General features: G+C 34.2%; 3 protein-coding genes across 4 annotated transcripts; 2 read left to right on the plus strand and 1 right to left on the minus strand.

Annotated features, from left to right (window-relative positions):
- Window positions 1-1,008: 1,008 nt before the first annotated feature.
- Window positions 1,009-4,658, plus strand: LOC103498046 (uncharacterized). 2 transcript variants are annotated; one of them, XM_008460499.3, is made up of 8 exons: window positions 1,009-1,189; window positions 1,287-1,331; window positions 1,427-1,569; window positions 1,924-1,976; window positions 2,078-2,610; window positions 2,752-2,832; window positions 3,078-3,140; window positions 4,397-4,658. In XM_008460499.3, exons 2-8 carry the CDS (start codon window positions 1,287-1,289, stop codon window positions 4,478-4,480), a joined length of 1,002 nt encoding a protein of 333 aa, XP_008458721.2. In that variant the 5' UTR covers window positions 1,009-1,189; the 3' UTR covers window positions 4,481-4,658. The 2 variants fall into 2 exon arrangements, with proteins under 2 accessions (XP_008458721.2, XP_050945563.1); XM_051089606.1 differs by lacking the exons at window positions 1,009-1,189; window positions 1,287-1,331 and having other exon boundaries at window positions 1,435-1,569; window positions 1,905-1,976.
- A 5,780-nt stretch (window positions 4,659-10,438) lies between these two features.
- Window positions 10,439-12,786, plus strand: LOC103498047 (U-box domain-containing protein 40). The gene has a single exon (XM_008460501.3). It carries the CDS (start codon window positions 11,022-11,024, stop codon window positions 12,681-12,683), a length of 1,662 nt encoding a protein of 553 aa, XP_008458723.2. The 5' UTR covers window positions 10,439-11,021; the 3' UTR covers window positions 12,684-12,786.
- A 215-nt stretch (window positions 12,787-13,001) lies between these two features.
- Window positions 13,002-14,352, minus strand: LOC103498048 (peroxidase 31-like). Its single transcript, XM_008460502.3, has one exon. It carries the CDS (start codon window positions 14,219-14,221, stop codon window positions 13,151-13,153), a length of 1,071 nt encoding a protein of 356 aa, XP_008458724.1. The 5' UTR covers window positions 14,222-14,352; the 3' UTR covers window positions 13,002-13,150.

Consider the following 14,352-nt stretch of genomic DNA (forward strand, 5'->3'; position numbering starts at 1 on the left):
GTGAATGCTAATACGGTGCATTTAGATTGACTTTATAAGACTTTATAAACACTTGTAAAGTCTATTTAAAGACATATTGAATCTCCTTTTGTTATAGTTTTATCATGCAAGTTTTGATGGTCGAAGAATATTTGGTTTAGCTTCACTTAGGTTGCTCACTTATCGGCCACCTCCATATTTTAAATTATAGTTAAGTGTTGTTCTGTTTGGACCAATTTGAGTATAGCTTAATTGATGTAGTGTTTGTGGGAAAAAGAAAAACAATGAGGTATGGAATAAATTGTTGTTTCTTTCTTTTGATCGTAGATCTCTAAGTTCGACTTTTGTCCTTTTAATGTTCCTTGTTTTCTAAATAATAATTGAACTTAGAAGAAACAGTTTTATTTTTTATTATTGTTATTATTATTTTTGTTTTGAGAAGTTGTCTCAAATTCTTACAATATGAAGACTTCAAACATGGTAAAGAGTAAAAATTGCTTGGGGATTATCTTCTCTCTTCAACATTTATGTACGCTACTATTTACAAATAGTAGATGTTTTTTGAAGCATTAATTATTGTTTTAAAAGTTGGAAAGTTAATTATTTGATCTCATTTTTGCATTAATGGATCAGAAGATGGATCTAATTACAGTTATTTGAATGATTTAATTTTATCCTATCTTTATAGTTTATAAGGTTATATTTGAAAACAATATAATCTCAAATTTTACCGCTTAGAATTCTTTTTCTAAAGGAACAAACAGTAAAATGCATAAAGCTTACTGATAAATATCCGTGTTACAACTTAAAATCAATGCTGATGAGACCTAAATATGACAAAAGAATTTAGTCGTATTTTTTAACATTAGTAATAATATTTTAAAATATAATTTTTATTGTAAATTCGAAAGGTGGAGTTATGACCATTCATCTGCCAATTTAAACAGAATTGTGTAATAAAATTAGTAAACATGAGCGTAAAAGGTTCACACGGATATAAAACCAAAAAAAAAAAAAAAAAATTAAATTGATATGGACGTGAGACTTCGGTATCTTCATTGGAGGTGCTCCTCTAGTCGTTGTAGCCCAGCCCAGAGTGGCTCGGCCAGACCATGGCGCGCACCGTACCATTCCTCTCGCGTCGTCTTCTTCTTCATTTTCCCCCCAATCCATCACAGTTTTATCCTAGGGTTTCATGGCATCTCTGTAGGTGAATTCCCTACCTCTTCATTCCACTCCATTCCTTTTTCTGTTTCCTAGACACCTCGATAGATCCTTCAATTCTTCCCGAGGTTTTGTTTCTGCAGATGTCGAAGCCCCGAGTCACCATCACTCTCGGCCGCTCTGGTCAGGTAATCCAATGCCTATTCTCCTGCAAACGACTTCGTTTAGTTTGTTCCTTACGACTTGGATAATTGAGCTACGGTTTATATCGAATCATTTGCAGGTGGTGAAGAGAGGAGGTTCTTCATCTTCTGCTGCTGACTTCACACAATCGTATGTTGACTCTGGACCTGAGCCAAGAAGAAAACGATATATTGAGCGATCAGCTGATAATGCCGAGGATTTGTTCTCATCAACGAATAAGCGGTTTGTTTTCTTTTATCTTTCTCTCTTTCTTTATTGATTATTAGCACTTAGCAGCATTGAGATCGAGGCGTGTTTCGGTTCTTCGTGCTCTGGGCTCTTGTTCTGTTGGTTCTTCTTATTTTTAGGCTTAATTCAGCAGGGAAAATTGAATGAAATTGTTGAGTACTTCTTTATTTCTTCAAGACTAATTTGATTTCATGCTCTAAAGATCTCAATTTTAGTGTAGCTTTTAAGATAACAGCATTCCTTTCATATGTTCTGTATGAATGTGCTCGTTCTTATAGTGATTCTGAGCTGGTTTTAGAATATGTATTTTGAATTTTTGCATGTCTTAGTTGGGTATTCCATTATCAGGCAACGTGGAGTTGATTTTCATTCGAGTTTAAGTGGCGGCGAAAGAAAAAACGGTACAAGCCTGTTCTATACCAGTGTTGTATTTTATTTTATTTTATTAAATGTATTGTTTTTCTTTGAGCTGGTGGTTACTTCAGTTCTTATTCAAATAAAGCCTACAGAGTTGGTCAAAATGATCTTCGCTTGAAACTTATGCGCAAAAATCAATCTAAGAAAATTGGTATTGGGGAAGAACACTCAAGGACAGATTTACACAATCGATTTTCGAAAAATTCTCTGCCCTCAACTAGTGGAGATGTAGTACATCGTGGGCATGAATTTAGAGGGAGCAATCTTATAAGACAAACGCATTCCAGAGAAAGTGCTGATGATCTATACCTAGAACATTCACAGAGGAAAAGTGTTGTTTCCTATATTGACAGGATGAGAGTTAGATCCCCTGATGGGATCGTGAAAAGCTCCATGGGGTATTCACCTCCTAAATACGATGCTGAGTTTAGGAGAGGTTCATCTATGAGAGAAGCTGATCGGTCTAGAGATGAATGGTTTCTTAGAAACAGCATTGCTGATAGTTACAGGACTGTAGACTCTGCATCTGCAAAAATGAAAGCTCCCCTCCCTGTGTCTGGCAGGGCAGCTAAGGATCACACAGCAATAAGTGGCAGCATGCAGAGAAGTTCCCCAATGGTACACTTTGTTTATGTTCAGCTTATTGTTCTAATTTAGTGTGCCAATTTAATTTATGACATTTTACAATTTTGTGGGTTAGCTTATCTTAGGCATCAGATCCTTTTGTTGCTAAGTCTCTCGTCAATGATTGTTGTACAGGGGGAGCTTCCTCTTTCTGTTGCTGGCTTGTTGAATTCGCTTGGTTTGGGGAAATATGCCATTCATTTTCAGGCAGAAGAGGTAAGTTATCTCAACATGCCTGTTATTTTTCAGCATTGTTAGGCGTGCTTAATGAATTTATTTCACTGAAAGTCTCATTTTAAGATGTAAATTCTTTAGCACACGACCACCGGGCTTTTTAGTTTTCCATGTGAATGTTATGAATGAAGTTCCTTGTGGCTTAGCTGAAATGTAATGACAGTTTTCTATGGGCTTTCAGAAGGTGGTTTATGACTTAGATTCTTTTTGCAAATTATATCTGGCAGATTGATATGGCAGCTTTAAGACAGATGGAAGACAAGGATCTTAAAGAGTTGGGGATACCGATGGTATTTCCATTTCCCTGGTCTTCAATGATTATCTAGCTCTAATTGAAATACATTTTTTTGCTTGGAAACTTGCTTTCACTCCTGCATGGCGTACTTGCCTCACTGTAATTTTGATAAACCCTTCGTTCAATGAGAGCCCAGTTTCTTATTCCAAAAAATAAGTATAGAATGATTTTGATAAACCGGGCTGGTTAAAAATTGGTCTGTCATATTGTCAAGTTCAAGTTTCAAAGTTTTAGATTCGGCTTGCAACTGAATGACTTTAGGATTCAATCAAAATGTTCTGGGTGGACTGAAATGTTGGATGTTGCATGAGCTTCTTAAGTGTCATAATTTTATAGGGATTACCAATATTGCTGGATTATATTTTATGAGTTTTTTGTTTTTCATGGGGATGGATGTGAGATAGATAGCGATTGTAAATTAGTTATAGTTCATAACAATTGAATTTTGGAATCAATTAATTTGGTACACTTGGATAATTACTTTGTAATATTAAAATTAGTTCATCTTAAAATTGTTTTTAACAACTCAAAGTTTTGAACTTTTATTTTGATTACTCATGAATTGTCTAAAAGATCAATTGTACTTACTTTTTATTGCCTTTGATTCAGCATTATTATAGAACAAAGAGCTGAAACCCTAACCAGAAATCTTTTTCATTAGTACAGTATTATTAAAGATTACTATCTATTTGCTACCAAAATACAAACATCTCATTTCTGAATAGACAAGCATATAAACGAACATCCCCTAACTAGTGTCAATAATACCACAGTCTCAATGTGGCTTCTGTGTTATATTGGTTATCTAAAAGTTGTTCACCTGTGGCCTTGCCGTTCATCAGATTAATTAGTATTGCCAAAGAAGAGTGTGCCATACGGCATGTGATAATGCACTATGAAATTATTTGATAAAAAGTACTGTGGATGTAGTAGTTACCACTTTGCTAACTAGTCTATTAAAAGATTTAACATGAAACTTCAATATCATATCATCCAAGCTGTTGCATCCATTTGCCCGTTTTGTAGTTATGAGCTTTGTCTTGTTCTGTTGACTGAAGTCGTTTTCTGTAATTGTGACTGGTCTGTCTTTTCAGTCTAGGCTTTTTTCTAAAATGTTCTGGTATATGCTTCCATTTTCTATATGAGTCGTCTTCTTCTTATTGTTATTAAACTTTAATTTTTTAACAAAAAGACTGAAAGATGTATCTACAGAAAATTTGTTGAGTCTGACTTGGGATTCTTAATTAACAGGGCCCAAGGAAAAAGATTCTTCTCGCCCTGTTGCCCCGTTCTAAGCAGCCACTGCCCCCATCAGTCTCAATGGCTCGTGCATAGAGTTTTGCAGTTCTTATGTCTATCTTCCAAATGTGTACGGATGTATTGATCTGGATTACTAAATTTGATTTTATGCTTGATAACTTATTCCATTTACGAATTAGAGCCCTTTCGCGGGATGTTTATCTGTATGTATAAACAGGTTGAGGATAAATTAAGCAGTGGAGTTAATTGTGTATAGTGCATACTTTGACCTCTGCCTTACAAATGCTGTTCTTAGCGTGCATGGATAAAACTTTGAACAATTATTCACTTGTTGGGAATGGAGTCAATAGCTACCCAATTCATTAGGGTAAACATATATGTAAGATATCATTAGATGAGAGAATTCCATATAAAAATGAATGCCAAATACTACATTCAAACTCATCAAACATAAATAACATCAATACGCTTGAACCTTAAGGTTAGACTTCATGTGCTTGTGCATTCTCTCACATTCCAGGCAGGAAGCAGAACAGGCTAAGAAGACAATCACCACGACTCTGCTGATGGCTACTGCCTGGCCTCACCATCAGACTGGCAAGTTGAAAAGGTACTTCATATATCTTTGCTTGTTTGCATCAATGGTAACTGCCCATGTGTTATTTACTTCTGAATAGGAGGAGATCACAAAGATCAACCGGTTTTATTGTACCTTGATCTTTCGTGGCTGCCTCTACTCTCATATGAAGAAAGCAGGGGAATTTTCTATAACAAAGCACATAACATGTGGGTAGCTGGTGAAGGTTTTTCTCTCTCTCTCTCTTTCATAATGTGAACTTGATTTGTATTTATTCTTTCAAAATCTCCAAAAAAGTAATGTTGGACCATAATGGAATTAGAGAATCAGATTCCTCGACATCAATGATAGAGACCTCTGATAAAGTATGTCAATTTCTTTTAAATTGTTTACTTTTTACACTTTCCATCCATGCCTCATGAAAATCAATCTTTATTGAGAATAAAGCCAAATTTGGTTGTATTATTTTTTGTTTAGGGAGGAGAATAGCGTGTGGACTATTTTCTTTGGCTTTCAGAAGAATGAGAGGCTAACAGTTAAAAGGTACTAACCTTTACTCATTAATTTAATCTTTCATCATAGTAAATGTTGAGTTTGTGGTTAATTAATTGCACTTTCAAAATCGATCATTGAATCTTGAAGAATACTATCCTTCCTTAAGGTCAGTTTATTGCCGGATTTGGTGGAGAAGTATAGTGGTTTTAAAATCTTTGTTTGGTTATCCCACTTTGGTTTGAAATTTTATTTTAACTTTATGGTTGTTTTCGAGACAATTTGGTTCGTTCATTTTGGATATTAGTTAAAAAATTTCTTTTTCAACAAAACAAAAAGAAAAGAAAGGAAAAGGACTATTTGACTTTTTTTTGTTTTCTTAGGCTCCTATTGACCTCTGAATTGATGTGAGCACTTTCAAAAAGATAATAATTATTTTTATTAAATTGCAAATTTGGTTCTCGTGATCAAAAGAAAATGAGAATTTCGTGTCTATGATTTGATTAAAACTCTCATAAACAATCATTTACCTTATGGTAAAAGACTATTGAGTCTTAAGTTTCTCGAAATCATAGGAACCAAGTTTATAATGATTAGGATGTTATAAGTTAGGTGAGAGTTTAAGCACATACCCATTAGAAAATTGTTGAAAGTATTTATAAATGTAGCAAAGTTTTAGGAACTAATCAATGATAGATATTGATACACTTCTATCCCGTCTATTAGTGACATTGATAGACACTAATAGAAGTGCACCGACATTTATCATTAATAGACTTTGAAATTTTACATGTAAATATTTTGATTCATTTAGTTATATTTGAAAACAACTCAAAACGTAAAAAGAGAAAATAGTGAATAAATGTATTCCATGATAATAATATAAAATGCAAAATAAACCAAAGGTAGACTTTTTTGTTTGGGATCTCAAAGGGGAGGGCTAAGCACATCTCTTTGAGTAGTTAACTAAGCAAACAGCCAAATAAAAGGTAATGATGCCACTTTGTAAAGCACAAAAGAACCTCTTTTTCATAAAGTTAAAAGGCATCATTTGAGATTTGAATTAGCGTTAGGAAGGTGAGAGTCTTTGTGGCCAATTTTCTTAAATCCTCTTTACAGTTCGAAACCACTGTCAACTAGTTTTATATCATTTTATATAATATTGTTTGAAGGTTAGTAGCACAAACATTATCTTTCTCTCAAATTCCTTTTATATAAAGTCAATTGAAGATGGAGTGTTATTGAGTTTTCTAGGGGTCTTTTTTTTCCTTTTACCATTTAGTTTTATCCTACCTAAACTACCTCAAATGTCCAACTATCATAGAATTTGTAACAATCAATCTCGAAAAAGAAAACAAAGGTAGGGAATTGACATTTTGCTTGATGGAATATTATAGGTTGAAAAACAAGTTTAGCCCTAATCTCTTAAATTTCTATGAAAAAAGGTTTTTGAATACTTTAAAAAGTGTCTAATGTATAAATCTAATAAATTTAATTTCTATATTTAATGTGTCCCTAAATTTTTAATTATATGTTTAGTAGGTTGTTCACTTACTAAAAAATTAAAATAACTTGTTTATTGGATTTAAATTTGAATTTTATGTGTAATAGAATCTCAAACTTTCAATTTGTGTGAAGAATGTCTACCATACATTGTTTTAATCAGATAACATTTTAAGAGTTTTGTAGGATTATTTATCATGGGCTCAGAAGAATTATATTAAAATTAGTCTATGACGTATTATACATAAAACGAAAGCTTTGAAACATGTAATGTGAAATTAGTATCCTATGGATTTTTTTTGATAGCGGTCATTTGAGGTAAAGATTATCTAAGATTATAATAACCATCTCTTGTTACTCTCCAATTAGCTACGGTGAATACTTTCAGAACTTCTAATTTGTTACCGTTTTTTACTATTTGACATTCATCGTCTATTTTTTTTTTTTTTTTTTTTTTTTTTTGCTGTTTAAAAATTTCTTATCAAATTAAAATAATCTACACATCAAATACATACTGTTATATTTTGAACTAAAATAATCTAAACTCCAGATATAAACTACTCTATCAAATCATAGTAACTCATTCCTTGCCTCAAACACCTTATATGAATAATTGTGTGAGTTGTTCTGCGACCTTAGTAGAAGTGTGCAAAAGCTGACTTGGACACCCAGATATGAAAAAGAAATAAAATATCAAACTATCTTGGCCTAAAACAATAACCTTGACAAAAAAAAAATTATTATAATTTACAACCAAAAATCAAGGAGCTTTTTTATAATTATTATTACTAATTTGCCCTTGGTTGAAACAAGACCGAAAAGAAAGAGGATGGAAGGAGAGAAAAAGGTGGAATCCAAAATCACTTTTAGAAAAGAAAGGGAAAGATTGTCCAGGCTAGACCTCACCTCACACTTAAAATCAAATCACTCCTCACAGTTGCTTCACTCTCTTAACAATTAAGGATCCAATAATTTTCCTAAAGTTCCCTTAGCCTATTTCAGTCCACAATCCCAAAAGGATCTAAAAGTTTTTACACCCACTTACTCCACAGAATAGCTATATAAATAATTTTGTGATAATGTTAATAAAAAGAATGAAGGTTAAAATATCACTTTTATTCGTATACTTTGAAGCTTGTTTAAATTTACTTTATTAAACATTTATTTGCCTAGTTTTGTCTTCTTACTTCTACTTTCAACGGATCTTAGGTTTAGTTTCTTAAAGTAAAGTTTAACTAAAATAATAACAATAATCTTCTAATAAGAAAATATAATACACATATATAAATAAATTAGCATTGAGGACTAAATTTAAGATTGATTAAAAGTGCAAGAGACTTCAATTATCCTATTTAGTCTTCATACTTCTACTTTGGATAAAGCTTTAAATATATTGAATATACTTTTACCAAAATTGATTAAAGAATGACAATAATTTTCATATAAAAACATGTAAATATGTAAGGAAATTTTCAAAAATATAACAAAAGAAACTAAAATATTTACAAAATATAATAAATTTCATATTCTATCAACAATAGATGTTATCGTGTCTATTAGTGACATTGATAGAAATTGGAACTGATAGAAGTTTATTGGTTAAAATAAATCTTGTTATATTTGTAAATATTTTCAACAAATTAGTTAAAATAAAAAAATAAAAAATAAATAAAACTAAAATTGAAAATATATAAAGTATATAAACAAAATAGTATTATAACTAAAAAGGGAAAAACAAAGGATGGAAAATGGGGAATATTAAGAAGCTTTTCCACTTTTGAGCATTAAAGTTGGGCAAAGCAGACAACATTAATTCAGCCTTTACAACTGTTCCCTTGCAAAAGAGTTTCATTTAGACAAATTATGAACTGCCACCTCATTACTAAACTCCTCCATTTTTCTCTATTGCTTCATTGATTTAATTTCTAAAAGAAAAAATTAGAAGTGTTTACTAATTCCTTCTTTTCTTTTCTTTTTAATTCTACATTGTGATTTCCACTACCAAAACCAAAGGGAAAAGAATGTTTATTAAACCCATAGGCTATAAGTTGCGTGTGATTTTTCCTTCTATCCAATTACCTTTTTTTCCCTTAATTTCTTTCTAAATTGTTGCTTTAAAATGCCTCAAGTCACTTAGAATGATTATCTTGATAATCATTTTGTTTTTAAAAATTAAATTTATTTTTGTTCGATGTCTTACAAAGATTTACATCTTTATTATATATTAAAATAGTTACCAATTGGGTGTTAGTATATTAATTTTTATATGTTTTTTATTATTTCAATCAAGTAGTTTATTCAAAGTTTACTATTCCTAGGTAAGTAGTCATTTCTATAATCTTTTAAAAAATAAATTTTCCTTTTTTTCTTGGTAGAAAAGTATGAAGTACAAAAATTAGATGTAGCTTAAGTTGCACCTAATCATTGCTCGTGTAAATATATTTTGAAGATAAGTTGTAAAATACAAATAGTTCTCGAGTTTTAAATTTCTATGTACTTAGTTCTTAAGCTCTACCATATCTTTGGATTTTAAAGTTCGTATCTAATAGGTTGCTGAACTTTAAAAATGCTAGGGGTAGATTTTATTTTTCAAAAATCTTCAAATATCCAAAACTTTATAGGTTTTCAAAATTAGATTTTCAAGATGTTTGTAGAAATTATTTTACAAGTATTTGGATGACTGGTTGTTTTTACATAATGTTAAAGAATGTTTCTATAGTTGTTCAAAAAATTTAAAATTAATTTCAATAAATTGTATTAAAAATGTAGAAACTTTTTAGCAACTATAGGAAAGGTATAATAAAATAAACAATATGATCCTCAATTTTTGATTGAAAATAAATCAAACTACAATCCAAGATAATTAAACTTTATTTATATATATATATACCTACAATTATAATATATATTGCATATGTGGTCATCAGTTAGTGCATGCATAATTGATTACACTAAACACAAATGCATTATTTTTATTGGTAACTACAAAATGTGACTTCTTATTATTTTCATTATTATTATTTTATGAAAGACAAAAATATATAAAAAATAAAAATTGAAAGTTTCAAATCACATCAAAATTTCTAGGAATCAAAATTTTTGAATAGCAATTTATAACCAATTGTTAAAATAGCACAATTTTTTAAAATCAAATATTTGCTAAACAGGGTCGGATTTAGCCTTGTAAAAATCTAAATCTAAACCAATTTTTCAAAAGGGTAAAAAGAGCAAAATGGTCACTCAAAACATAAACTTGGAATCAAATAAAATTAAAAGAAAAAAAAAGTTTTCTTTAACCAAAAAAATCAATCTAATCACTTAGATAATGGAAAACAATACATTACTAAAGATTAACCTATTCTTTTTAATCATTTTAATTTATTTCCATCAGTCCCAAAATATTATCTCTAACCATATTAGATATTAACCAAATAAATAAAAGAAAAAAAAAACATTAACTAAAAAAATTCCTTTTTATTTTCTTTTAAAACAAATTGTAGCAATCAATATTATTTGGCCTTATTCCACAAAAGTCAAAAAACATGTGTGTGAACATAAATCAAAACAATAAATTCAAGCTTCTTCTTCTTCTTCTTCTACTTCTTCTACTTCATCTTCTTCCATGGCAGAGTATTCAAAGTTAATTAACCAAATAATAATAATAGTGAAGAAGGAATTAGCATATTCTATTTTATCCCAAAACACTCAGATTTTTTCTTCATCACTTACTTTGGGATTTACTTAACTTTACTCTTTCTCTCGATTCTGCTGATATTCCTCAAACCCCAAATTCTCTCTCTTTGATTCCATTCTGTTGAGACCTCCACGGGAATTAGTCCACCGTTCACCGCTCTTCTTCAGCATTCTCATCCGCTCTTCCCCTTTACCGGACTTCTCACTAAATCATGGAGCTTCATCAACAATTCATGGACCCGTTTGATTAACATCATCTTCTTCTTCTTTCCATCCCATCGTTAAAAAGCTCTTTAAAGGGTTTTCTTCTTTCTTGCAGAGGGATTTCATTTCTGAATCTGAGATTCGATCATGGAGTTTCAAGAAGGTTTGGTGAAGTTTATGTTTCATGGAGATGTTAAACCCAACTGGGTTTTTGGGAAGGATTCTCCATCTGTTGCTGTTTCGGAGATAAGTAGTACTCCTAGACGGAAATGGCGGATCTTCAATCGGTCTTCTTCTTCACCATTTCCATCAAAACCAAAAGCCCATTTTAAGGAAATACCTAAAGAATTGCTCTGTCCGATTACTGGGTCTTTAATGGCGGATCCTGTAATTGTTTCCTCTGGTCATACTTTTGAAGCTGCTTGTGTTCAGGTTTGTAAAGATTTAGGGTTGAAACCGACTTTGTTAGATGGTTCTAAGCCGGATTTCTCATCTGTGATTCCAAATCTGGCTCTTAAATCCACCATTTTCAATTGGTGTAAAAATTCCTCTTCTGAACCTCCTCAACCCCTTGATTTCTCCTCTGCTGAAAAGCTTGTTCGTAAATTCATCGCGGCTCATAGTAAAAGCGATGAGGAATTGATTCAAGGGGTTGCTGAGACTCCTGTGGTTCGATTCAACCATGCCGCCACTGAAGTTGCTCGACGAAGTTCTCATTTTCATTCGAGTTCCGATGAATCTGTAAGCGCCGTTGTTCCTACTCTGCCTCTTCCCCTTGCGATTCGCCCGAGTTGCTGTTCTTCGTCTTCTTCCTCTGATAACGAGATCATTGGTACTCTTAACCTGCCTGAAGAGGAAGAGATCGTCGTGAAGCTTAAAAGTTCTCAGGTTATTGAGGTTGAAGAGGCTGTGACGACGTTGAGAAAAATTACGAGAACTCGAGAGGACAGTAGAGTTCATCTCTGTTCTCCTATGATTCTCTCTGCTTTGCGATCTCTCATCGTCTCAAGGTACTCTGGCGTTCAAGTGAATTCAGTTGCGGCGCTTGTAAATCTATCTTTAGAGAATTCGAACAAGGTGAAGATCGTGCGATCGGGCATTCTCCCTAATTTGATCGATGTTCTGAAAGGGGGTTCGCCGGAGGTTCAAGAACATGCTGCCGGCGCCATTTTCAGCTTAGCTCTCGACGACAACAACAAGACGGCGATCGGCGTGTTGGGTGCTCTACCACCATTGATACGGCTGTTGTTATCCGACTCGGAGCAAACTCGGCACGACTCAGCTCTTGCTCTTTACCACTTATCCCACGTTCAGAGCAACCGTTCGAAGCTAGTGAAATTCGGGTCGGTGCCGATTCTTCTCGGGATGGTGAAATCTCGTCACATGGCCGGCCGTATTTTGCTGATTTTGTGTAATTTAGCAGCTTGTTTTGAGGGCCGGGCCGCGTTGTTAGACTCCGGCGCGGTGGAGTGTTTGGTGGGGATGTTGAGAGAAAACGAGTTGGACTCTGAATCAACTCGGGAGAGTTGTGTGGCGGTTCTGTTTGGACTGAGTTTCGGCGGATTGAGGTTCAAAGGTCTCGCAAAAACCGCCGGAGCAATGGATCTTTTCATGGCAATGGAGAAAAATGGAAGTGAAAGATCAAAAGAGAAGGTGAAGAGGATGATGGAGTATATGAAAGCCAGAGATGAAGAAGCTGAGGATGTGAATTGGGAGGAATTGCTCGACTCGGGTTGTTTCGGTAGCCGAACTCGGTGTCGACTTGGTGCCGGAATGGACAGATCCACCGCAAACTCATCAGAATTCTGAACAGAACCCATTTGAATTTGTAAACTTGGGATTTTTTTTTTTCTTTTTTGTTTATCATTTGGGTTGTGAATATTAGTGAAGAACAAACGACTTTTGAATTTCATTTGATTACTCTGTTTTCTTCTCCTTCATCTTCATCTGTTTCCTTTTTTTTTTTTTCTCTTTTCCAGATGAAGATGCCAAATAAAAAGCCTTCTAAAGAAGCAACCTCAAAATTTTGTATTGTGAATTTGTGTATTGTGATTCAATTATAATCTTCATCTTCAATTTCTGTTTTGCTTTTCTTTCATTTCAATGATTATAAGATCAAGAAAAAGAAAAGCAGAGCAATGAGGTTATTTTCTTCTTCCCCTTTACTTTTTCTATTCATATTCCATAGATTCAAATACAACAAATCAATCATATCTTATAAGAACAATGAAAAAAGGGTATATATAATCGAAATTCGAATCAAAAACAAATTCTAATCAGTTAAATACATCGCACCTGCGTCTGATTTCTCCTTCATTCCCCACTTTGACGCCATAGCCACCAAGCTTCATCATCGCTTGAGAAAACGCGGCGAAGAACACACTCTCATCAGTAGCATATTTCTCCACCCATGGTCTCGTTCTTGGATCGCTATACAATCCACCATCGGACTTCAAGAGCCCTAAACCCTTTTGCAAATTCTTGAAATACATGTTATCGAATTTGTTCGGCGTCATTACGTCGTTGAAAACAGAGAGAGTTGGATTCTTCTTGTAATCCGCGCAAGCTCTCTGTAACCCTAATGCAAATCTTGGGTTGTAATGGCTGTTGCTGTAATTGAAGATCTCAGTGGTGAATTCCTTGCAATGCGAGAACCCAATTGAATGAGCGCCGCTTAATGCCACCATTTCCTGAACGGAAAATCCTCTGGAGGCGAAGATTCTGATGATCTCAGAAACGGACATGGTGGGTTTAGGGAGCGTACCTTCGATACCGGAGGCTTTGGAAACCTTGGCGTCTTTGCGGCCAAGGAAGACAGTGTAGTAAGGGCCGCCGACCATGGTGAGGAGGTCGCGAGTGGCGGCGGCGAGGATGTCGGCGCAGGAGACGGTGTTGGGGCAGGAAAGTTCGAGGGCAGTTTTAGCACGGACGACAACGTCGAAGGCGTCACCGGGGAGAGAGAGGTTGATGTCGGCGTTGCGCTCGGCGGCGTTGAAGGGGGTGGAGGAGATGAGGATGGAGGCATCGCAGCCGTTGGGGAGACAGTCGTGGAAGAAGAGACGGAGGGTGGCGGCGGCAGTGGTGGGGTTGGTGATTTGTTTGTTGGTGACGGTGTCGCGGATGATTTGAGAAAATGAAGGGCAGGAGTTCCGGTAGTAGTCGGGGGAGAGAGCAGAGGAGGAGGAATGAGAGAAGACGGAGAGGATGAGGAGGATGAGAAGAAGGAGAAACTCCATGGGGATGAGAGAATTGAGACAAATGGTGAAGAAGTGAAGATCAAATGATGATGAAGAAGAAGAAGCATATAGGGAGCCCACAATGGGAAGGATTTTGAAATTTGCGGCCATGGGAGGTCGCCGACGGCATGGTGGAGCAGATGAATCATGCCAAAACAAAAACTCCTACCTCATTCTACGGTGAATTTTGAAGTTTATCCTAAACCTACTAAAACGGCTATTAAATGCTTTATCAACTGTGT

This window comes from Cucumis melo, chromosome 9, assembly GCF_025177605.1.
Source record: "Cucumis melo cultivar AY chromosome 9, USDA_Cmelo_AY_1.0, whole genome shotgun sequence".
Taxonomy (NCBI): Eukaryota; Viridiplantae; Streptophyta; class Magnoliopsida; order Cucurbitales; family Cucurbitaceae; genus Cucumis; species Cucumis melo.

Bases quoted from the DNA above. Each gene is read 5' to 3' on its own strand.
- LOC103498048 (XM_008460502.3), bottom strand. From the start codon at position 14,221: ATGGCCGCAAATTTCAAAATCCTTCCCATTGTGGGCTCCCTATATGCT.
- LOC103498046 (XM_008460499.3), top strand. From the start codon at position 1,287: ATGTCGAAGCCCCGAGTCACCATCACTCTCGGCCGCTCTGGTCAG. The intron at 1,570-1,923 runs GTTTGTTTTCTT...TTCCATTATCAG, and splicing joins TTCTCATCAACGAATAAGCG to GCAACGTGGAGTTGATTTTC. The intron at 2,611-2,751 runs GTACACTTTGTT...ATTGTTGTACAG, and splicing joins TGCAGAGAAGTTCCCCAATG to GGGGAGCTTCCTCTTTCTGT.
- LOC103498047 (XM_008460501.3), top strand. From the start codon at position 11,022: ATGGAGTTTCAAGAAGGTTTGGTGAAGTTTATGTTTCATGGAGATGTT.